The 21,553-nt window shown below is 47.7% G+C and overlaps 8 protein-coding genes across 8 annotated transcripts; 5 read left to right on the forward strand and 3 right to left on the reverse strand.

Annotated features, from left to right (window-relative positions):
• Nucleotides 1-959: 959 nt before the first annotated feature.
• Nucleotides 960-2,481, forward strand: F4812DRAFT_411915 (taurine catabolism dioxygenase). The gene is made up of 2 exons (XM_047932667.1): nucleotides 960-2,223; nucleotides 2,343-2,481. The coding sequence occupies exon 1, from the start codon at nucleotides 1,379-1,381 to the stop codon at nucleotides 2,156-2,158; it is 780 nt and encodes a 259-aa protein (XP_047795509.1). The 5' UTR covers nucleotides 960-1,378; the 3' UTR covers nucleotides 2,159-2,223; nucleotides 2,343-2,481.
• Nucleotides 2,482-2,656: 175 nt separating this feature from the next.
• On the forward strand, nucleotides 2,657-3,237 carry F4812DRAFT_455009 (uncharacterized protein; the record flags this gene model as incomplete). The annotated part of the gene is made up of 2 exons (XM_047936747.1): nucleotides 2,657-2,873; nucleotides 2,930-3,237. The coding sequence occupies 2 exons, from the start codon at nucleotides 2,657-2,659 to the stop codon at nucleotides 3,235-3,237; spliced, it is 525 nt and encodes a 174-aa protein (XP_047795510.1).
• Nucleotides 3,238-3,259: 22 nt separating this feature from the next.
• Nucleotides 3,260-4,499, reverse strand: F4812DRAFT_449277 (FtsJ-domain-containing protein; the record flags this gene model as incomplete). The annotated part of the gene is made up of 2 exons (XM_047935953.1): nucleotides 3,260-4,344; nucleotides 4,397-4,499. 2 exons carry the CDS (start codon nucleotides 4,497-4,499, stop codon nucleotides 3,260-3,262), a joined length of 1,188 nt encoding a protein of 395 aa, XP_047795511.1.
• Nucleotides 4,500-4,793: 294 nt separating this feature from the next.
• Nucleotides 4,794-7,483, forward strand: F4812DRAFT_411918 (ATP-dependent RNA helicase MAK5). Its single transcript, XM_047932668.1, has 3 exons — nucleotides 4,794-5,113; nucleotides 5,170-6,309; nucleotides 6,364-7,483. The coding sequence occupies exons 1-3, from the start codon at nucleotides 4,865-4,867 to the stop codon at nucleotides 7,222-7,224; spliced, it is 2,250 nt and encodes a 749-aa protein (XP_047795512.1). The 5' UTR covers nucleotides 4,794-4,864; the 3' UTR covers nucleotides 7,225-7,483.
• A 1,361-nt stretch (nucleotides 7,484-8,844) lies between these two features.
• F4812DRAFT_465093 (MFS general substrate transporter) lies at nucleotides 8,845-10,634 on the forward strand (the record flags this gene model as incomplete). Its single annotated transcript, XM_047938409.1, has 3 exons — nucleotides 8,845-9,985; nucleotides 10,093-10,547; nucleotides 10,611-10,634. The coding sequence occupies 3 exons, from the start codon at nucleotides 8,845-8,847 to the stop codon at nucleotides 10,632-10,634; spliced, it is 1,620 nt and encodes a 539-aa protein (XP_047795513.1).
• Nucleotides 10,635-10,728: 94 nt separating this feature from the next.
• F4812DRAFT_455013 (uncharacterized protein) lies at nucleotides 10,729-11,514 on the forward strand (the record flags this gene model as incomplete). The annotated part of the gene is made up of 1 exon (XM_047936748.1): nucleotides 10,729-11,514. One exon carries the CDS (start codon nucleotides 10,729-10,731, stop codon nucleotides 11,512-11,514), a length of 786 nt encoding a protein of 261 aa, XP_047795514.1.
• A 639-nt stretch (nucleotides 11,515-12,153) lies between these two features.
• Nucleotides 12,154-13,696, reverse strand: F4812DRAFT_449280 (glycoside hydrolase family 18 protein; the record flags this gene model as incomplete). The annotated part of the gene is made up of 4 exons (XM_047935954.1): nucleotides 12,154-12,546; nucleotides 12,712-13,310; nucleotides 13,364-13,512; nucleotides 13,572-13,696. 4 exons carry the CDS (start codon nucleotides 13,694-13,696, stop codon nucleotides 12,154-12,156), a joined length of 1,266 nt encoding a protein of 421 aa, XP_047795515.1.
• A 4,630-nt stretch (nucleotides 13,697-18,326) lies between these two features.
• F4812DRAFT_455015 (uncharacterized protein) lies at nucleotides 18,327-20,583 on the reverse strand (the record flags this gene model as incomplete). Its single annotated transcript, XM_047936749.1, has 3 exons — nucleotides 18,327-20,066; nucleotides 20,120-20,429; nucleotides 20,489-20,583. The coding sequence occupies 3 exons, from the start codon at nucleotides 20,581-20,583 to the stop codon at nucleotides 18,327-18,329; spliced, it is 2,145 nt and encodes a 714-aa protein (XP_047795516.1).
• Between the last annotated feature and the right edge of the window lie 970 nt (nucleotides 20,584-21,553).

Consider the following 21,553-nt stretch of genomic DNA (forward strand, 5'->3'; position numbering starts at 1 on the left):
ATTTGGTGCAAGGGAATATGAACCTTTGACTTCTCACGTCTAAGCCGTACCCCGTACGACGAAGCCACCTCTAGCCACCTCCTATAATTGACCAAGTAAGGTATTGACATAAAGAAAAATGCCTAAAGGGGCGTAAGAGGATGAGTGCATTGCTTTATTTTAGGTAGTGGCATGGTATATCAAGCCACATAGCCTACACCTATATTAGGACGGCCGCTTTTATGGCCTGTAGTAAATTAAGGGTTAACTACTTTAACAGTAGGAGCAACGACTGCGGTTGTATTAAAATAATATGATGTAAAACTAGTTCCGCGTGCTTTGTGACTAACACTCGAAGAAGACTTGCGAAGTCTATAAGATTGCCGTTATGCTTTTAGAGCAACGTAGAGTTTGGTATAAGTCAAATGAACTTGGGGAGTTCGGAAGCTATATTATTGCTGGGCACCTAAACTATCTCCTTGTACCAGTTGGTTGTAGATTGGGACCTCATCGTTGGCTAGAACTGGTAGCACATTAGATTTCGAATTAAAAGATAGGTGGCGTTAAATCCTTAACGACATAAGAGAACTCCACCGCCTCTAATTCGAAGGGTGATTAGCAATATGGATAGTAGTTAAGAAGGTGCCGCTATAGTGTGACAACCACAGCCCACAATGAATATAGGACTATGACTTCTCGATCAGATCCCGATCAGATCTCCAACTAGATAGAGGCCATTACCATGCTTCAAGTTAACGCTGAACCTAGACGGCGATCTTCCATTTGAACCCTTCCATGGGATTCAATACGTGTATCCGAGGAGTTAGCTTTAGATATCAATGTCATGAGACTGCGCGGTTCTTCCGCCAGTTGCATACCCCGCACGATTCCTTGTTCGCGATTGTGACCTACCTTCGGCAGGTATATGATTCGATTGAGTGTCAGCATTAGGGGTATTTAATTCTTAAATACCTACTTCCCGTCATGACGGTATGCTTTTGACATCAGATCCGGGCTCAAGATCTCGGGACTTAATGTAGACGTAGTATAAGCCATCTAATTACGAACAAGATCACCAGGAATAGTAGCGACAACATGCCCGGACTTATCCAAGAGTCACCTTTCAAGACAATTACGGTCAAAGAGTTACATCCTACTTTTGGGGCTGAAGTCGCTGGTGTTAATTTCCAAGACCTATCTGATGAACAGTTCGGGGAGATAATTGCTGCCATGGCCAAGGTAAACAGGACATTACTTACCCCTTAATACTAAATAGCCCCTATTCATTCTATTAACAAAAGATTTGCTCCGTTAGTATGGCGTGTGCGTCTTCAGAAACACAGGCTTAGACGACCTGGCACACGTGAAGTTTTCCGAACGCTTCGGCGAGCTCGACAGTATGCGGCGATATCTTACGGGCGGACGAAAACCGCGATACGAGCTGTACGAACTCTTTGACGCCGGGAACATAGACGCTGAGACTGGAGGGATCCTCGACCCGGAGAGCGCGCGGGCACACTCGAACCGGGGCAACGGGCTTTTCCACGCGGACTCGACGTTCAACCCGCAGCGAGCGTCATTCTCCCTCTTGCGCGCCTGCGAACTCCCACCTCCCGGACACGGCGGCAACACGGACTTCGCCGACTCGCGAACGGCTTTCGAGGAGCTCCCCGGGGATCTGCGGGAGGAACTCCTTTCGCACGATTACGTGGGTGCGCACTCGATGGCCCATTCGCGGAAGCTCGGTTCGCCCGGCTTCTTCGCGGACGTCGACCCGACCAAGTCGTCGATGCAGCGTCATCGAATCGCCCAGCTCCACGAGCCTAGCGGGCGAATGAATCTGTTCATCGGTGCGCACCTGCACCATATCGAAGAAGACGGCAAGGCGATCCCGAATTCCTGGGATCTGGTCCAACGACTCAATCAGCATGCCGCGCAGAAGAAGTATGTAACCAGCGTGCAGTGGGATAATCCTAGCGATTTAGTTATATGGGATAACCGCTGCGTGTTGCATAGAGCAGGGGGTGGGACTTTCGAGGGTAGATATAAGCGCGACTTGAGGCGAACGACGGTTCACGATGATAGCTCAACGGCCTGGGGTTTGAATTCTAAAGATACTGTGTGGCAAGGTTTCAACTCGCAGGCCAAACCTAAGCACGCAGGTGCGGTTGGGATTTGAACTGGATAATCGCTGTAGGAGTTAATGAATCACCTACCTCTATTATAACCGGCAGGCAGTAAGAGGTAATTTCAACTTATTTGATCTACAATGTTTAAATAAGAAGTTTCATGAACAATTCCCTCACTGTTCTTTTTTTCGTATAAGTAAATGGAATATCCATGGAACTAATGGCGTTGGATAGGTCCATCTATTGGTTGTACCTGGTATCGGCCGATATCAGGGGCACTAGATGCTGGATGCTGGGATTTCCGTATAGTTGTACATTATTGGTCGAACTTGGTTATTCCTCGTTCACGGTAATTATTACGTGGCGGGGGGAGAGGGGGACGCTAAGTTACCAATGATTCATACATTGCCGTCTTCGATCGTGGATTTTAGTTTATGACAGGTAATTTAGATTTGGATTTAAGTGTCACGACTGAGAATTATATTACCAGGCGTTTGTTTATTGCACCTAGCCAAACAGATATACTGATCACATCCGATATAACGAAAATGGTCCTCGAAACGGCTCCTCGTAATTGGTATAGAGATGATTTTTTGATCTCTACCGAGCCGCTTCTTATTCAGGTTGATGCGGTCAACGAAGCTATGAACTCGGATCTCATGTGGTGGGCACAGAGCCTTCCTCGGGATATGATGAAAAAGGCGCTCCATAATTCATTGTGTCTCGGATTATACGTGCTTCCTAAATCCACTTCGGAGATGGCTGGTAGGTCTCTTCTATACTGCTGTAAGCGGACTCCTAGCTCATGTATATGTATCTAGGCCAAAGCAGTCCTCAGCAGATCGGGCTTGTGAGGGTAGTGACTGACGATGTCACATTCGCGTATCTCACCGACGTTTACGTCTTGCCCCAATATCAGGGAAAAGGCCTTGGCCGCTGGATGTTGGAGTGTCTCAACGAAGTTATTCAAGGCTGGCCTTATCTACGGCGTTTCATGTTTTCTACTAGCGACAAGCTGGATCTATACCGCCAGTACCTCGGCGCCAAGGACTGGAGTGAATGTAACACGAGAGGCATTTCCATCGGGTTGATTGAAGGACCAGCAGCGCAGCACCCGGAATATGCGTAACGTAATTCATGCGATTCTCTGTTTAGTCCTTGCTTGTTTTCCCGTAGGCGCCTCCGAACGCCTTTCTCATTTCTAAAGCACGTTTGTATGGTGGTGCTGTTGGTGGTTGAACCGGGTCAAGGGAGACATGATCCGGCGGAAGGCGGTATGAAGCATCGGAGTCGAACGCAGATAGGTCACCGCAAGCAATGAAAGGTGCAATCCATCTTACATCTCCATGCCCAGGCCGGTGATCTTCTAATTGTATTTCGGTGATGCCATCATTATCGGGTATCGCAACGAGTGCGGGTGTATTATTCCATGCCCCGGTTTCTGGATTTTGTAGGATGGTGTTTGCAGTAATAGGCAGCGCCGCACAGCTTTGTTCCGTCATTCTTGATAGGCGGAAACCAACGCCGAGAGGTTCCTCAAGACTTGCTGAGAAACCTTTAGGAGGTTGAAAGTTCAAGCACACAATAAATGCTTCTACGCTGCTAGCCCGAGAAGATCTCGGCTTCGCAACGTGAACCTTTTCGAAAAATATTTTGAGCTGGGCATAAAGCACATCCACGTTCTTGCCTCTAAAGATCTTTGCCACGAACTTCCCGCCAGGCTTCAAGACACACAGCGCTAGGTTCAAAGCTGCAAAGAGAAGCTGCGATTGCACATAAATATCTAGATCATGCAACCCAGTTACGTCAGGTGCACCATCACTCAATACCAGGTCAACAGGGTGGGCGGCCTGCTGGGTGTTAGTTTTGGAATCGTATTCCGGATCTAATGCTTTCAGAAGCAAGGGAACAGTAGCCGGGTGAGTAATATCAGCTCGTAGGGTGACAATACCCGGCAGTGGACTGATAGGCTGCAAATCGATTGAGACAATCTTGACATCTTGACGAGGACTTGACGTTATGGAAGGTTGCGGTTCCGAGTGTCCTGACTTGCTTGCGGTATGCTGGGACCCGAAGAGTCCTAGCATCTGCTGGCGGAATCTAGCATCACGGTCTTGCCAAGCTGCTCTGCCGAATTTTTCTCCCTTAATTAAGACCCTAGATAAAACTTGCGACCAACTTCCGGGCGCAGCGCATAAGTCCACAACTCTGGTGACATTAGAGAAGAGGTCAAATTCTAATCTCCTATTAGCTTCCTTGTCAAAAGTCTCTTGGGAAGAGGGATCAACCTTCGTCAAGCTGCAAGAGCTTGAATGCGCTCCTTGCGCGCCATCCTTGTTCTTTAGCGAGCCTATAATATGCATCGCGCTTATCCTTGGAAGACTTTCCCATTATGTATTATATTATCTGGTTGGATTGAGCTAGTTTTTACAACGTAAGGTCCATATGAGTTCCAAGGGTATTATATAAAAAAAGATGTTGAGTTGAGTCTATCAGAGGTACTTTCAATTCGTACGGCCTACAATTTTTGCTGCGAAAAATCGGGGCTGTTAGGGGGTTACCTATTGGTAGGGCTGAATTAAGGTGTGGTCCATGCGCCAATTGCTTATCGGGCTTTTACATTAAGGTACTTTTTATATCGATAAGATAATATTACTATCTAATGCAATAAGTGAACAGGGATCCCAAAAATTTCCCAGGATTTCCTCATTTCCTCAATACCTCATTCAACAACACAACCTAAGTCCTCGGTCATCATGAACGGTTTAAAGAAAAGGAAGGCCCCTAGCCAAACACCGAGCGCTCCCGCGAAGAAGAAGATCAAGGCTCGCCAGTCCACCGGAAAGCCTGCCCAGTCGAAGGAGAAGAAACGTGTTAGCGCCGATTCTTTACGATGGCGCAAAGCCAAATTACCCGATATGTTCAACGATGCGGAAGGCTTTTATGGCTTAGAAGAGGTGGATGATGTCGAAGTTTTTAGAAATAGCGACAATACCATTGAATTTGTATTTACGGTTTAAGCCTGTTCCATTTTGGTAGTTCCAATACTAACCAGAAACAGAGAGCTGCGGTATCCTCAACTGACGACGAGAACGAAAAAGATCAAGATGACGGCGAGATCCAAAGCGACGAAGAATTCGAAGGATTTGACGATGAACCATTCACGCAAGATACTTCAAAAACCGCGTCACCAAGCGTAACGAACGCGGACGAAAATATAAAATCAGAGGCGAAAGCTACCCCGAAGGAAAACGCGAAGGCGCAAAAGAAACAGAAGAAGAAGGATTCAAATCATATCGAAGATCCGGAGCTCGAGGCAAACATCTTCACAGGAATAGACGCCATGGATGAAACACAGGATGAAATTGATCTCTCTGCATGGGTTGCCTTGGATTTATCTCCTCGGATTCTCGAATCTCTGGCCAAATTGAAATTTCCGAAACCTACCCGCATCCAGAAAGCTGCGATACCTCAAATATTAGCCGGTCACGATGTCATAGGTAAAGCTTCGACAGGTTCAGGTAAAACGCTGGCTTTCGGTATTCCAATTGTTGAAAAGTGGCTAGAATTGTCAGACAGCAGCGATACTCTTCCGGATACCTCCAAGGTCCCATTGGCCTTAATCCTCTCACCTACAAGAGAACTTGCGCATCAGCTTACAGATCACATTAAGAATCTCTGCGCCGGTTTACCAAGTTCACCCTATGTATGCTCAGTGACTGGCGGTTTGTCAGTTCATAAGCAGCAACGTCAGCTAGCCAAGGTGGACATTGTCGTTGGAACTCCTGGTCGGTTGTGGGAGGTTCTAAGTTCTAGCTCAGAATTGATGGGCAATTTCAAAAAGATTCGGTACCTCGTGGTGGATGAGGCCGACAGACTTCTAACGGAAGGTCACTTCCAAGAAGCTTCCGAGATTTTCAATGCGCTAGACCGAGTTGAAGAGGATGAGGACGGCGAGCAGACAAATGTGTCTTCGCCGAGGCAAACCTTGGTCTTTTCAGCAACATTTCACAAAGGCCTACAGCAAAAGCTGGCTGGAAAAGGACGTTACACCCTAATGAGCGAGAAAGACTCCATGGAGTATTTGCTGAAAAAACTAAACTTCCGGGAAGAAAAGCCGAAGTTCATCGACGTCAATCCGGTATCTCAAATGGCTGAAGGGCTTAAGGAAGGGTTGGTGGAATGTGGTGCAATGGAGAAGGTAAATTTTACACAATTAAGAAGTCAAAGTGAGACTTATACTAATTATTCATAGGATCTCTATTTATACGCGCTTCTTCTACTATATCCAAACGTACGGACGCTTGTCTTCACCAATTCCATCAGCTCAGTCCGAAGATTAGCTCCTATGCTTCAAAATTTGAATCTTCAGACCAACCCGCTTCACTCCCAAATGCCTCAGAAGGCGCGTCTACGTTCAGTTGAACGGTTCACGGGCACGAAGCAAGGACAGTCGTCTATTCTCGTTGCGACAGACGTTGCTGCACGTGGTTTAGATATTCCTAATGTGGACCTAGTAGTCCATTACCACGTCCCTCGAGCTGCGGACGTTTATGTGCATAGGTCCGGGCGTACTGCACGTGCGCATAAAACAGGATTGAGTGTACTTCTTTGCGCACCTGAAGAAGTTGTTCCGACCCGGCGGCTCATTGCCAAGGTGCATTCGAGCGCTGATAAAGGGTCTAAGAATTTCTTCGTGCAAACTTTAGACATGGACCGGAAACTAGTCAACCGCCTGAAGCCGCGCGTCACAATAGCCAAAAAGATTGCCGACGCAGGGCTTGCGAAGGAGAAAGGAAATAAGGAGGATGATTGGATGCGGAACGCAGCAGAAGAGTTAGGTGTGGAATACGACAGCGACGAGATACAGCAGGTCGGAAAGTGGGGGGGACGCGGTGGCGGTAGAAAGGAGAAGCAAAACCAAGCGAGAGCTATGACCAAGGCCGAGTTGGGGGCCTTACGTGCCGAACTAAGAGAGCTCCTATCTAAGCGAGTCAATACCGGCGTCAGCGAAAAGTATATCGCAACCGGTATGGTGGATATGGATGAGTTGCTACGTGGTGCTAAGGGAGAATTTCTGGGTAAGGTTGAGGGCCTTGATATTGGGTCATTATAACCGATAATTAATGGTCGTCGTCCCATCGTAACTCGAATTATTTACGAATTCCCGAAAAGGGACGTGACTTATTAATGCTCCTAGGTCTCTGAACGGATGTATAGAAACGTTCAACACTTCCGGGTCGAATATCTCATCTCAAGATAAAGATACCCACATGTCTCTGAATTCCATGCCGTGAATTGCTGTGGTCGGGAACACCCCTTATCTACTAGGGGAAAGCGCGGTTGGTATTTACCTGATAAATTGAAGCATCGGTGCACTGTTCAATTTCCCAATCCCTATCATCGACAAGTTCTGAAGTATCGTGAGAAGTGCTAATGAATTCACACTGAAAAGTAACCAGCCACACGATTATGACGTCGATCAGTCACCCTGGCCTTATACGTACTGCTCAACAGTCCGTGCGGGTAGTGATCTGCATCGACTTGGTAAACCTTAGTAAATGCTGAATTGGTATCACGTAACAGGCTTCGTGTCGGTTGAAAGATAGCCATAGCTTGCGTATCGCGCCGACAAGGTGTGGCGTCTTGAAAATAACGTCAGATCATAACAAGTACCCTATAGATAATAGGTACCTATCTTAGACCCTTCATGAGTTATACATGTGATGCGTACCTCAAGTCTCTCAGCAACCCCCCTTTTCGAATCACGCTTTAGGGCTGTAGAGCTTATTCGCGCCGACCTGGGTTCAAGACCTTCTAGAACTACATCCAAGTATCAAACCACTAGGGAAGTATAGAAATACCATTAAGTAAAGCCCTCTTTTTATTTTTTCGAGGAGACAGGTGGATATTTGAGACTCGATTGCTGATGACAACATGCGAGCCTTGACCTTTAGGGTACACCGGTATAAACTCTATATCCTTACCGGAACTCTCTTCAACAAGTTTCATTGTAAGATAACAAAAGAGAGTTTCTACTCCGCTCGAATCCAACTGGAAAGAGACCCGTTGTGGAACTGCCCATAGCTGAGGATTAACAGCCGTCTGTCGGTGTGTTCCTCAGCAAGACAGATTAATCCATACTGAATAGAACTACTACAAGTCTCCCAATGCACCAGTATATCCCAAATATATCGTAACTGCATCAGGCATACTAGAATCCGAAAATTGGGCGTCATATAGTTTACAGATGATGTCCTCGTGACCGCTAATGGTCACCATGCCCTGATGGTGTTTGAGGTTCTCACATTAAACCTCTCGTATAGCCCAACTCTCAACTTAATATCCCCCCCTCACCAACGTTATGTGTCCCCCCTAATTTCTCTGTGCGTGTCTGGAATAGGGCGAACCACGCCACATGGATCTTATTAAACTGCTCCGGACCACCCCAACTTCACTTTCTCGTTTTACTTCAATATGTCCCGGTGTTCCAAACCTCCCCCTTCTCTCTTCCCTTTACCATCCTTTCCCAAAATCAAGTCTTCTAGGATACACAGAACCAATTCTTCTAGGATACACATAATCAACGTTTTGATTGTTCTAGGGAGAGAATAACATTGTGAGATGCTTCCATCAGACCGTGTAGATACTCTCATAAATCAACACACCACTCGCTCAAATACTCAAAGGCGTCGTCGCTAGCAACAACAACAACAACAACAAGAACGACAAAACGATGTCGCCTCAAAATATACCCCCTGAACGGCCAATCCCCATTGAGGATCTCCATGCCTTGCTGCGAGAAATTATTCCGCAGCACCAGCATCAGGAACACACTGCCACCGCTGATACTAACGCAACCTTGGAAAGCAGCGTTCGGCAGCATGGGCAGCCTACTCGGGTCCAGCCGCCGCTGACCACTACAAACACAACCATCAACACCAACACCACCGCCCTCCCCCTCGCCAACGATGACAACCGCATCATGCGCGCGCTGCGCTGGCGCCGGGCCGGCAACCGGGGCTCCCACAACGCGCAGAGCGAGCACGTTCCGGTGCCGATCCGGCCCTCGGACTGCGGGGACGGGATGCCGACGCGGTGGACGGAGGAGGTGAAGCGGAGGGTGCTGTGGGTGATCTTCCTGGTGCAGGTATCGATGAACCTGAACACGACCCTGTACTCGAACGGCCTGGAGGGCATCGCCGCGGAGTTCGGAGTCACGACCTTCCAGGTCCGGTGGGGAGGGGCCGCCGCTTTCCTCATCGCCTACGCCTTCGGCTGCGAGCTCTGGGCCCCCTGGTCCGAGGAGTACGGCCGCCGCGAGGTCCTCCAGGCCTCGCTACTATTTGTCAACATCTTTGCCCTGGTCACCGGCCTCTCGACCACTTGGTACGGACATATCATCGGCCGCACGCTGGGCGGGCTGTCTAGCGCGGGCGGGAGCGTGACGCTTGCCCTCATCTCGGATATGTACGACCCGCACACCCCAGGCCACCAGTACGCCACGGCCTTCATTGTGCTCTCGTCCGTCGGCGGGTCCCTGCTCGGGCCCATCTTCGGCGGCTTCGTCGAGCTGTACCTCGCGTGGCGCTGGGTCATCTGGATACAGCTACTCTTCGGCGTCTTCGTGCAGGGTCTGCACTACTTCCTCGTCCCCGAGACCCGAGCGACCATCGTCATGGACACGATCGCCAAGGAGAAGCGAAAGGCCGACCCGAGCTGCAAATTGTACGGCCCGACCGAGATGGCTGGGAAGAAATGCCTCAAATGGTCGGAAATAATGGTTATCTGGATGCGGCCTTTCAAGATGTTCTTAACGGAGCCTATCGTCTTGGTATCCTCGCTGCTGTCAGGTTTCTCCGATGCTCTTATCTTTAGTAAGTCCAGTTATAGTCTCCTAGTGTCTTCCTCTATCCATGTGGCTATAGTTTGTGTTTCGTTGGATGATTTCTCGGGCTGACCTTTCCCTTCCCCTTCCCTTTAGTGATGGTCCAATCGTACGGTCTCGTCTACCAGCAATGGGGATTCGGCACCTTACTGATCGGCTGCGCATTCATACCCATCGGAATCGGATACGGAATCGGATATTGCTTAGCTCGCTACTTCATCAAACGCCAGATTCTCCTGCGCCTGAGAAAACCGTACTGCGAGCGAGCGCAGTACGAGGCTCGACTCTTTTGGCTGCTTTGGACGGCTCCTTTGTTACCTATAGGTCTACTTATCTTTGCTTTCGGAACCTCTTTTACCAGCCAGCCTGTCCACTGGATCTTCAGCATGATCGGTGCCTGCCTGATTGGCATCGCGAACTACGCTATTTACATGGGCACCATCGACTACGTGCTCCGAGCTTATGGCCCATACGCCGCATCTGCCACGGGTGGCAATGGATGGGCGAGGGATTTCCTTGCCGGTGTGCTTACACCTTACGCAGTTCCACTGGTTAGTATTTCATCATACATACCTCCTACGAAGTCATTCCGAATGCTAACATGTTATATCTAGTACGTTTCTCTAATTCTAACTTAACCTCCTTTCGCCCCTTAACTACCTAGCAAATGACTTGAACAATTGTTTTAACAAATAAATCAGGTACGATATGCTAGGCATATTTAATTCGACTATGATACTTTTATCTATAGCATCGTTCCTATTCGTCTGCCTCCTACTCGTTTACCGATTCGGACCCCGTCTGCGCGGGTGGTCTAAGTTCGCGCAGACTTTAGCTGAAGCCGAGGCTGAGGCCGAGGCCGAAGTCGAAGCCGAGACTGGCGTGACCACCGAACTAAACGTCTCGCGCTTCGACTCCGCGATATCGCATACTGCCGTCATCCACAGCTACGTAAGCGACGGCGGCGAAAACCCTCACCCTCAACCGGCTACCCCACACCTCGGCCGCATGGTGCACTTCCTGCCCCCGGACAGTTTGCCCGGGAGCCGCGCGGGCTCGCGCTTTCCATCAGTTACCAACAGCCCGGCCGGAACACGCCCGTCAAGCATGGATATAGAGCACTTGGCTTCCTGCCAGGTCCACGGGGCGCAGCTCAGCCAGCACAGCAGCCAGGCCAAACCCGTCGGCGCGGCGGGCCGAAGCACCAACAACGTATCCCCGGTGCCCGAGGCCGTGAGCAGCGACGACGTGTCCAATGCATGCGCCAGCTGCAGCGGGCAGACTCTCGCAGGAACTTGCACCCTGTGCTCTCAGAAGTCGGCCTGCGCCGCCACCCCTAACGACGAGAACGAGTCCCCGCCCACGTCGCTCCAGGAAGTCGAGAACGCAGATGCGTACGCCACCCTTGAGCCGCTCCCCGCCATCCCGGTGCCCGCGGAGGATCAGAGCGGAGCGCTTCCTAGTATGCAGGAAAAGCCCAAGAAGCGCCGACCTTCCGGGAGCTGCTATATAATGTGAAAGTCGGGAATTTTCAAGGCTTTTGTTTTTCTTTTTCTTTTTTTGGACCAAAAAAAATATCCTGATTTGTTTTTCAATCCTTTCTATGTACCTATGTACGCATATACATAGCTATTCTGCGTTTCAGAGTTATCCGTATACCACCGCTCACCGTTTTATCCACATTCTTTGTATTGGTGGCAGCGCCCGATTGGGAGAAAAATTGTCCTTAGGTATGAGATCTGGGCTGCATCTAGGGTCAAGGAGACGGAGGGAAGGAAGACCCAAGACAGACCCAAGACAACGAGCTATGAACAGATATTTTATGCTTTAAAGATGGGTATGTAGTTTATATATAAGTATATTTGCGCTAAAAGTTCGTATGTACAATAAGTGTATCTGTAACTATATACAGTGAAGTGAAATATAGGTCTCAGCCTATTTGTAGCCTGACAAAACAAGTGCAGGCTCATTCGTCCGTAAGCGACAGTAAGTATATACAATTCCATAAATCAAGATCTTGAATGAAGCGAATGGCAGCTTGGCGTGTGAGCTCTCGGTAGTAGTGCGTGACGACGATCTTCTAAAACGGGACACCAGCCCTCGTATCAAATGACCGCCCGTAAGTCAGATCAAAGAAGGGCTGAACTAAATATGAGCCTAGTTCAGGTTGTTCTTGATATTGTTATACTGGCTGTTGGGGTAGCTGAGGAGGTTCTCTGAACTGTCAAGGGCGCCCGATCCTCCTTGAGCGTTGTACGCGGCTGCGATCAAACTGCCGCTGTCTGTTCGATCACCCGAAGCTTCCCAAAACATCGAGCCACCTAAACTCTTGCTCTGGGCGTAGGAAATCTTCTTCTTGATCATGTCGACATTGTCGTAGCTGATTAGCTCCCTAGCCGAACTATCATAACTGTAAGTTGCGCCAGCCGCGTCGTCGTAAATTTCTTGCGCTCCAGCTCGGGGTAGAACCTTATAATCATAGACACCAGCTTCCCACGAGCCTTGACCAACACCACTATAAGGCTTGCCAATACCATCCGTTGCGTCAAACTATTCAAAAACAAGGATTAGAAATTGCTCTTAGGTAAATAAGCTATTTCAAATAATTGCACACATCTAGTGTTTGATCACCCCTGGAGGCTTCGGCGGAAAAGGGGTAATGCTATTTCATAAAATGGAGTAGGAAGAAGAAAAAGAAATGCTTCAGTTACATACCGCGCGGCCGTACAAGGGTAGTCCAAGGACCAACTTATTACTCGGAACACCGGCATTGATATAGGCAGAGAGAGCTGCATCAGTTGAAAATGGTGTAGAGACCGGGTTTTGAGGGTTGGGGTATAAGTTCGCCTGATGACCAGAGGTAGTGTCCCAAGAGCCGGCGTAGTCATAAGCCATAAGGTTGAATTGGTCAAGCAACGGTGCCATATCTTTAAGGTGTAGTTTCTGGTAGTTTGCCGGGCCGGCAGGCACTGCAGCAGTGAGAAGGAAATGGTAGCCGTTAGCATATTGAGCTGAGTAAGAGTCAAGCTCAGATCGGACGGCCTTTAGGAGTTCAACAAAGTTGCTAGCCTGGGTATCATCGGCGGGATATTCCCAATCGATGTCAATACCATCGAAACCCCAGTCCTTGATAAGAGTCACTGCGGTCTGGGCAAAAGTCTTCCTTGTCGCGTCCGTGCTGGCTGCGCCCGCGAAGTTGGAAGAGTAAGTCCAACCACCGATACTAAGGAGCACCTTGAGGTGTCTGTTGGCCTTTTTCAACAAGTACAGCTGTTTTACGCAGCCATAGGCATTGGTTCCAACATCGTTCCATGCTACAGTCCGTTAGATCCCCCTTGCTAACAAATGGTATGTTTCAGTTACTCACAGTCGCCATCGTAGTGCTTTTCCAAGTCGGCGTAAGTATCTGACGCATATACAGTCCCATCAGACCTTAGATTCGCGAACGAATAGAGAACATGGTTGATTTGCGAAGCTGGGAGCTGTGCTGGCTGGTAGTTTCGCCCATAGATACCCCTATAGTAGCAGGTATGTTAGCTGTGGTTAGCTATAAGATATTTGTTTGGTAAACTAACCAGTTGACAAAGTAAACCTTGTTAAGAAAGCCAGAAGCTCGCTTCTCAACTGCAGCAATTGGACTACTATATCCAGCAGATGCTTGAAGAAGCAGAGCTGTAAGGAAACCTTTGACGGAAATCATGGTGAGATAGCTTGAGGGTAAGGACCGAATAGATATGAAGGAATGAAGTGACTAGAAAAGTCGGAACTGAGGCTTTGCCCTTGGTCGAGATCTGGATTGATGATTAAAAACATGGATAAGAAACTGAATTGTCGATGTATTTATATCATTGAAGGACCAGGGAAGACACGACTTCGGCACGGTACCATCATGGCCGCGTGTCTCTCATGTGGTACAAAGATGTGACTACAAAGAAACCATGCTTACCGATCATATCGAAGCAATGGACTGTCCAGCTCGGAGTAAGGGCATTACTACCAAACCAACGAGCTCGATATGCGATTCATGGAGACCTTCGAACCGGGGCGGCAACGTTGCTACCGTTCACCGAGATAGATACGCCCTCAGACAGGTATATCCCATCATATTCCCGGTTGTAGCCTTGTGAATTTTGGTTCTCGGTCATGAGCGTGATGTTAGGTAAAGCTGGTGAGGGCTTCATGGAACTGGGTAGACAGGTTGGATCCCGGCATCCCTCGTGCTCGCCCTCCCTATTCCATACGTGGAAGGTGGACGTTGGAATGTGTCTTGCACAGTAGGACCTTGACAGTCGCGGTAATGAAGGGGGAGGTTTTACTCAGGGGAAACTGTAGGTCGCAGCCAATCGGAGGCTGGGAAATTCAAGATCAGAGTAGCATTAAAAGCTCTTTGGACGAGATTAACATAGGAGTTAATAGCTTATCACAGGGTTGTACGCGCCCATCAAGTCGTAGCTCATACCCCACTATCACTTGACCAACTTAGATCTTGGGACAATTGTCATATCGGAGGTATGTAAGCTGTTTGGAAGCTGCCTTTCCAGCAGAAGATCAAATGATTTCAAAATGGCGTGCATATTAACGGACGTAAGGGCAATGTGGCAGGTTTAGTTAGACATATAGAAAGTATGTCTCACACAGAACGGAGGATATAATGCGTCCGTCTGAACCCCGCCGAGATGTCGAGTTTGGATCATTAGCTTCCGAGGCCACGGCCACTCTCTGGGCGCGGGGAGATAAGGCATTCCCAAATTGGGCTTGTTCTTCTGTCGCGGCGCCTCCAACTGCCCGTTATCCTTGCCTCGACGAGGTCAGGTTGATGACGATGAGACCTTAGGCTGACAAGCTTGGCCCGCCCGCACACCCCGCACCCGCTATAGCTTTGGTTGCATTGATAGAATCGATTATATTTGCAACGTTACTGGGTTTAAGAGTAGGTAGTCACCATAGTAGTCGTCTTGCGATGCATCCGATAGTCCTCAACCCTCAACGCCGTCGCAGTAAGAGATATCAAGTGTTGAACCTAATGATAGCGTAGAGGGGGTCTATGCATCAGAGGCGTGGTTTGGAATTGAGGAGCAGGTATTCCGCGATCGCGCCTCGACAGTTGCATTTGGAACGCCACATAAATTAGGTACCTGTAACCATGGCGGCTATAGCTACCTCTGTAAAGGCCAGAAGTGCTTTGCATGTATGAGGTGGTTTATCCTTTGGAGCGATATTCGATATTGAATGCAGAATTTCTGGTAACCGAACGAAGACCTGCATAGAATCCATGTGGTCGCGCGACACTTCTACCCCTTGAGTCGAAGGAGAGCATATCCTAGGAGCATGTCGAGGTCATCGGACCGAACACCGACCCTCCTGAAGCAAGACATCTAGAAACAGTTGGCAGCTAATTCGTCGACCGAGGTACCCTACTAAATTTAAATTATCGGCAGTCTGCGTGGCAGGTGAAAGTCGGCCATGCCATGGTATTGCATTTAAATCATACTACTAATTGTCTTTATGGCTTCATGTCTTGTAGGTAGGTATGTACATAGTACTATGTACAATACCTACTAACCTACCTTAGGTACCTATGCACCAAGTTCAATTCCGAGTTTCCTGGTTAGGTACGCTCACGGTGGTGTTTATTCCATACCGAGGCTTTTATCCGGGAAACGTTACCGGATACCTGCCATTCCTCTAGGTGGCCCAAACTACCTTGATAGGACCAGATAGAGATATGTTCAGTTGAAAAGGCTGGTCCATTCTATCCTCAGGCTTAGATCAGCGATGGAATCCAGATTGCTGGGTCGTGGAAGTATAACATATATTTAGGATCTGTAATGTAGTAGCGATCAACCCAAGAACCAGATAAACCTTGAGAAGATGAGGCTCTTTTTCGAAACAAGATGCATGTGTTGGCGGTGCCTGGCATAATACGAGCTGCGATCAGCATTTGGCGTAGTACTGGAAAGGGGATGAATCTGGGATGCATCTCGTGGAAGTACGGATCCATAAAGATCCATAATCAAGCCAAATTGACGGATAGATTTTAGCGCCTAGATCCAGATCGGCAATTTTATTCCCGTCTAGGAAGGTGGATACCCCTTTTTCTTTACCGGGCTCGGACCAACCGCGACTGGACTGCTGGAGTAACTAACACCTGGCACTTGGAGCTACCGTAAGGAGCATGAAGTTGCTAATGTCAGTTTAGGTGCCTTTTTTTAGTTATTTCTCCGCTAAACCTTATTTTCCCTGAAGAACATATTTTTACCACTTCGACTCTTCTTCTTTCTAAAAGAAAACCTCCACGCTGCGGACACAATATTTAACACCAACATAGTGAACGTCCTTTAAATCGCCATAGATGTTCATATACTTGACGCAAGGAATCTAATCCAACAATAATTCTTATTATCCTTCGAATTTCTCATATTAGGTGCCTAGAACAACTTGTCTACAACTTGACAACACTGCATCCGAAGTCGCCTTTCCCCGCGATGCCTCGTTGCCTATCTGTTGATATTCACCGTATCAAGTTGTACAATAAAAGCAAGGTTCCTGTAAGGAACTGTTTCCGGTAACAATTTAGACGTGTTCTTGATCGGCACTGCTGTACCACAGTCTTATGGTGCCGTAGGTAAGTTTTGCATACATTATTGCAATATCTGCAATTGCGCATGCGAATTTTCCTAGGCGGGATCTTGTAAGACGCGTAAACTGCTAATATCTTCGAAACAAACGCTTGATCTACCCGGCCACGCTGGGTGGTCTTACAGCGCTAATGCATGTCAATCTTCGGCAGCTTGCCTTAAGCCTCATTGACACGGTGCACGAATACACCGACTTTGGAGGACTATTACACAAAGACAAGTAAATAGAAGTTCTAAGCCGTCATTGTGGAACCTTTGAAGGTTATCCCATTCGTCGTAGTATGATTTTCTTGGTGGCGTTTGAATGTACCTGAGGTAGGAAGACGACGTAGAACGGTAGAGTAGTGGAATCGCATTCTATCGTGATGCGTTTCTGAATATAATGCTTAGATGAGATGTCGAGGTTAGAAAACCATGGGTTCGAACACCATCCGGGCCGATCCGTTTACGTTTCTATTTTATTTCCGATAACGTCAAGGGAAAATATCATATTGCAGGTGTTTGCATTAAGGCGTCTAAGTAGGTGCCTACCTAAGGCAGTGCAATGGAACTAGGGTTTAGGTTATATCGTCCGATAACAATGCAGCAATTAATCGAGACCGGCCCCGGAGTCCTGGGAGTAAAAACGGTCTGGTATAGTTGGGAGGCACCGGGCAATCCCTTCTTCTTACAAGTGGCGCTTTTTCGCGGAGGGGTCGACGGCCGGGGTCACCGGCCGGGGTCACAAGGCTCAGCCGACTTTTTTTTTCTTTTTTTTTTCTTTGCTTAATTCTCCTAGGCAGCAGTTAATAATATTTTTAACCTAATAAATCAAAAGTTTTATCCGATGCGTAAAACCTTTCTTCTGTGTATCTTCGCGACACTCGACTCTACGATCCAACCCGTCTACCCATTAGGCATAATACGCTATTACGATACAACATCCTACTTGAATATTTTACCCGCATGCTGAAAACCGATAGGCAGCAGGAAAAATACCAATCGTCATGTTTAGTGAGGTACCTGAGTCGAACAATTTTTCGGTCCGTTTTGGAATGAATCCGAAGTGAATCACGCACAACACTCATTACAACAAAATATTTCAGAACGTCAAACACCAATTTAGCTGAAGCGGTACGACGCACTTATGGTCTGCCTAGCCCATCGCATACTTAGACATAAGGCAAAACTCGCCACTATCGAAATCGAAGGTGAACGGTGCTAGAACACCTAAGTATAGTAATGCTAATAAAATCCAGAAGAGCAGTTCCCCTTTGACTACCTGGTACGCTGCACAACGGCGGAAGTAGGTTCATCTCTCGTTATAATTCTCTACTTCTTAAGCCAGACGTAACCTTACAATTGACTAGGACATTGATCTAGGCGCCGATCAAGAGGCAAATGCTTATACATGGATATTCCTTCGTTCTACCTATTTGCGAGGCTATCTAGTGACGATACTCTTGCTTTCTCAAGAGCTCCCCATAGATACTACGCCTTAAGTCGAAAACCAGATGTGTGCTTCACCTGTTCCACGACGCGCGAAAGGGGCTTAGAGCCAATTGAATAGGGTGTCTCATTGGGAAGCCCTGTTGTAGTCCTACGACTTGGTTCGCGTTAAATCCGGCAAAGACAGTGGGTAACATATCAAGAAACAAATTCATATCTGGGTTCAATTTTAAATTTCCACTATGTAGGACGCTACCTACCTGCCTAGTTAAGGTCGTTGAAAGAAAGCTCGGAGACGAACTCTTCCCATGTTTTCCAGGATACATCTTCAAACGAGCCATTATCCCCCTCGGAGACGTTCAGAGTTCCTGGGACTTGAGCGCCAGGGTCATGCGGCGCAGACCATGATAGCATCGATGGGTTCGCCATAGTAGAATTGTCAAAATATGGGAACATGTCTGCCCCGCTGCTGAAGTCGTAACCCATAGTAACCTGAGGGTCAACTTGGTTCAAGGAAAAGCCGGCGGAGTTTGGGTCTATGTTGGTCGCGGTAGAATTTGACAGTCCATATTCGGAATAACCCGCTTGGTTGGGGCTGAACAAAGCCTGTTGGGACTGCTGAAGGGAAGTCGGATGTCCTAAAAGGACGCTGATCCTCTTCCTGGCCTGCATCATCAGCCTTTCTAACGGCCTTTTGAGCATTCCTCGACGGCAACTTTCAATAGCTTGTCTATGGTACTCGAAAGCCCATTCAATGATTGGCCAGGCGTTTTGGATTGCTGAGATATCAGAGCCGACATAACATTCAGCGATAGCGCTCGCAAGCGCGTGCCAGTGAACCGTCATATACCATCTGAACCCCTCTCCTCTTGGGCCAGTTTGAATTAGGTGCACCTTCTCCAGGGTTACCAGGGAGTTATTCAGGATTTCAGTGAGTTTTCCGCGGGGAGCGGGCTGATTGGTATTGACACGGTGTAAAGGCCGCAGAGCTGCAAGTCGCATGCATGCCACTAGCGATTGTCCCCCGTGGAAAGTGAACCACGCGTAGGGGCTTGACTCAGGATCGCAGAATTTCAAAAGGCTCTGGATTTTCTGTTGGACAAGAAATGAATGCCTCTCTCGTTCTTCCCAGTTTAGTCTGTCCGCCTCTTTACCGTGAAAATTCAGGAGTCGCGCGCTTGGCTGTGCGTAATATGTGACGAGAGCATATGTGATATCAGTCAGGCCACTTCTGCTCTGAAGTTCTCCTGGCGTGTCAATGTCAAACTCGGAATCATTGACATTGAGGGGGAAATCCGGCGGTATTTCATCGACACCTATGAGAGGTTGGGTTGCTTGGTCGATCGACCCCTGAAGATCTAACAGACAGATCGTGAACCATAGCCGCAGTCTCATCTGCCGGTTAAAGAAAGATTCCCCCCTCACTTGGTGAAGAGAGAGCGCTTTTGCTATCCGAACAGCTAACGCGGTCATAGTCCATACAGCACGGCTCGAATCCTCCGTCCGCCTAGCAATGAGGTATAATACGAAGGCTTGCAGGACAGTGATATCATTCGTTGTAAGGAGTTCCGAGCTTTCTAAAGTCGCTTCGCAAGCTGCTCTACATTCTTCTATCAGTGTAGATTTCCTAATATTGAACAGTTGTTGACATCGTTCTTCCGTCATGCTTGCTGCGGCAGAATAGCAGACAGCCGACTTTAGGCACACCGTAGATAAGTGGTTAGTGTCATACCCCAAATAGCGCTGGCCATGTTGCATGAACTTGCTTAGAGAGGGCCGATGCAGAATTTTGATGATGGGGTCCACCTGATGGAGGTAGATGTCGCATAATTGAGCCGTTACGATGGGGTCTTTCAAACGATCATTAGTCGTTGGAAGGCTGCTATAAGAGGAGGAGCCGATGCCAATTGCCCTCAAATTAGCACCAAAAGTGGAATTAGGGATTGACCGCACGCTATCCTCGTCGTCCGAAGCATCTCCAACAATATTACGAAGACCCTCTACCTTTATAACATCAATTACCGCGAAAGTATTTTGATATGATATAAGTTACTTACCTCGTCCACGATTTGCGCCCACACTTTCCACCCAACGTTATTCTCTGCATCTACACCCACGTTTGAGTTAGTCGAGGTTGACGGTCCGGGATTCGGTGACGAGACTTTTAAGTCGTTTATATTTGAAGCTAGAGTCTCCAGGTTCCGTATGCGAGACATCAATTCATCGCCGGTATTGCAGGTCGGGAACGATCGAGGATGGGTGTGGCGACCACGAGGTAAGCGCTTACGATGAATAGGTACACACACAACGTCCGCCTTTACGCAATTGGAACATGGGTTCAGCTTGTCGCATTTGACCTTTCGTTTTCTATTATAGAATTAATTAGCAATTCATGACTCGCGAACTAGCAAATTATTCAATCATACCGGCATAACTCACAGCTCAGCTGCGGAATACTCTCCCCGGGAGGTTTGCCGGAGCGGCGACCACGAAAATCAGCACTATCCGAAGCCTGTGACATTGGTGCAGATATTATTATCTTTGGTTTATGGTAGTTAATTCTCGCCAGGTATGACCGACATTATAAACTCGTGGTGCACGGGTCGTTCTTCGACATGATAATAGGCAGCAACTGGCATAGTCTCAAGGCAGACACGACCCTTGTTAACCAAAACAAGGGTTCAAGATTATAATAAACTCCAGGACACATAGCAAAAAAAAAAAAAAAAAACCATCGCAAGATTTCAATAATGCACAACGCGTCAATGGTCCACTATCAAGTGTTGATCAACCAATGCTGTAAAGCATGTTGGTTCGAAGACTCCTCCTTTTAATATTTGTTACTTTCCAACCAGGGGTGGAGTGTGATTAGGTAATACCGGTAATGCGAACAATTTATCCAAGCTTGCCGAATAACACACCCAGTTGTCTTCACTCGGGGACATGTTAATTATTCAGGGTAACGAGCGTCCATGTTATCATGATAGAATTACCTATATAAGCTTACCGTCTACCTCTAAACCAGAACTAAAGAGATAAAAAATACTCAAGAACAGTATTGAATGTCCTTCTTGTTAAGGGGCAAGTATCATCAACCTTGTCTCTTCATTTGTACAAAGCTTTTTTTATACGCTCACATGTACGGTCGTGGCTCAGCAAATGCAAACCAACAGGTCGTACTCCAACAGTTCATCCTAAAGACAAGATCTTCGCTCAAATAAGATGATTATGTCTAGTTAAAGTTGTATATTTCATACCTGGTACGTACCTAACCTTGGAAGTATAGTTGCGGCAGCTCTAAACAGGAACTGTTTCACTCCGTTAGTGATAGGAAAAACAACTTAGAGTCATAGCTATACTATTAGTTTCAAATTATTTTCGTATTATATGACATCATATCCTAGGTAAAATTTGCGAGAGGTAGTTATAGTTGATTGAGTGTTTAGTTTGTTGTTTTGAGGAGATTCTCTGGTATGAATTGATCTGAATAG

The sequence above is a fragment of the Daldinia caldariorum genome, assembly GCF_022478825.1.
Source record: "Daldinia caldariorum strain CBS 122874 unplaced genomic scaffold F4812scaffold_1, whole genome shotgun sequence".
Taxonomy (NCBI): domain Eukaryota; kingdom Fungi; phylum Ascomycota; class Sordariomycetes; order Xylariales; family Hypoxylaceae; genus Daldinia; species Daldinia caldariorum.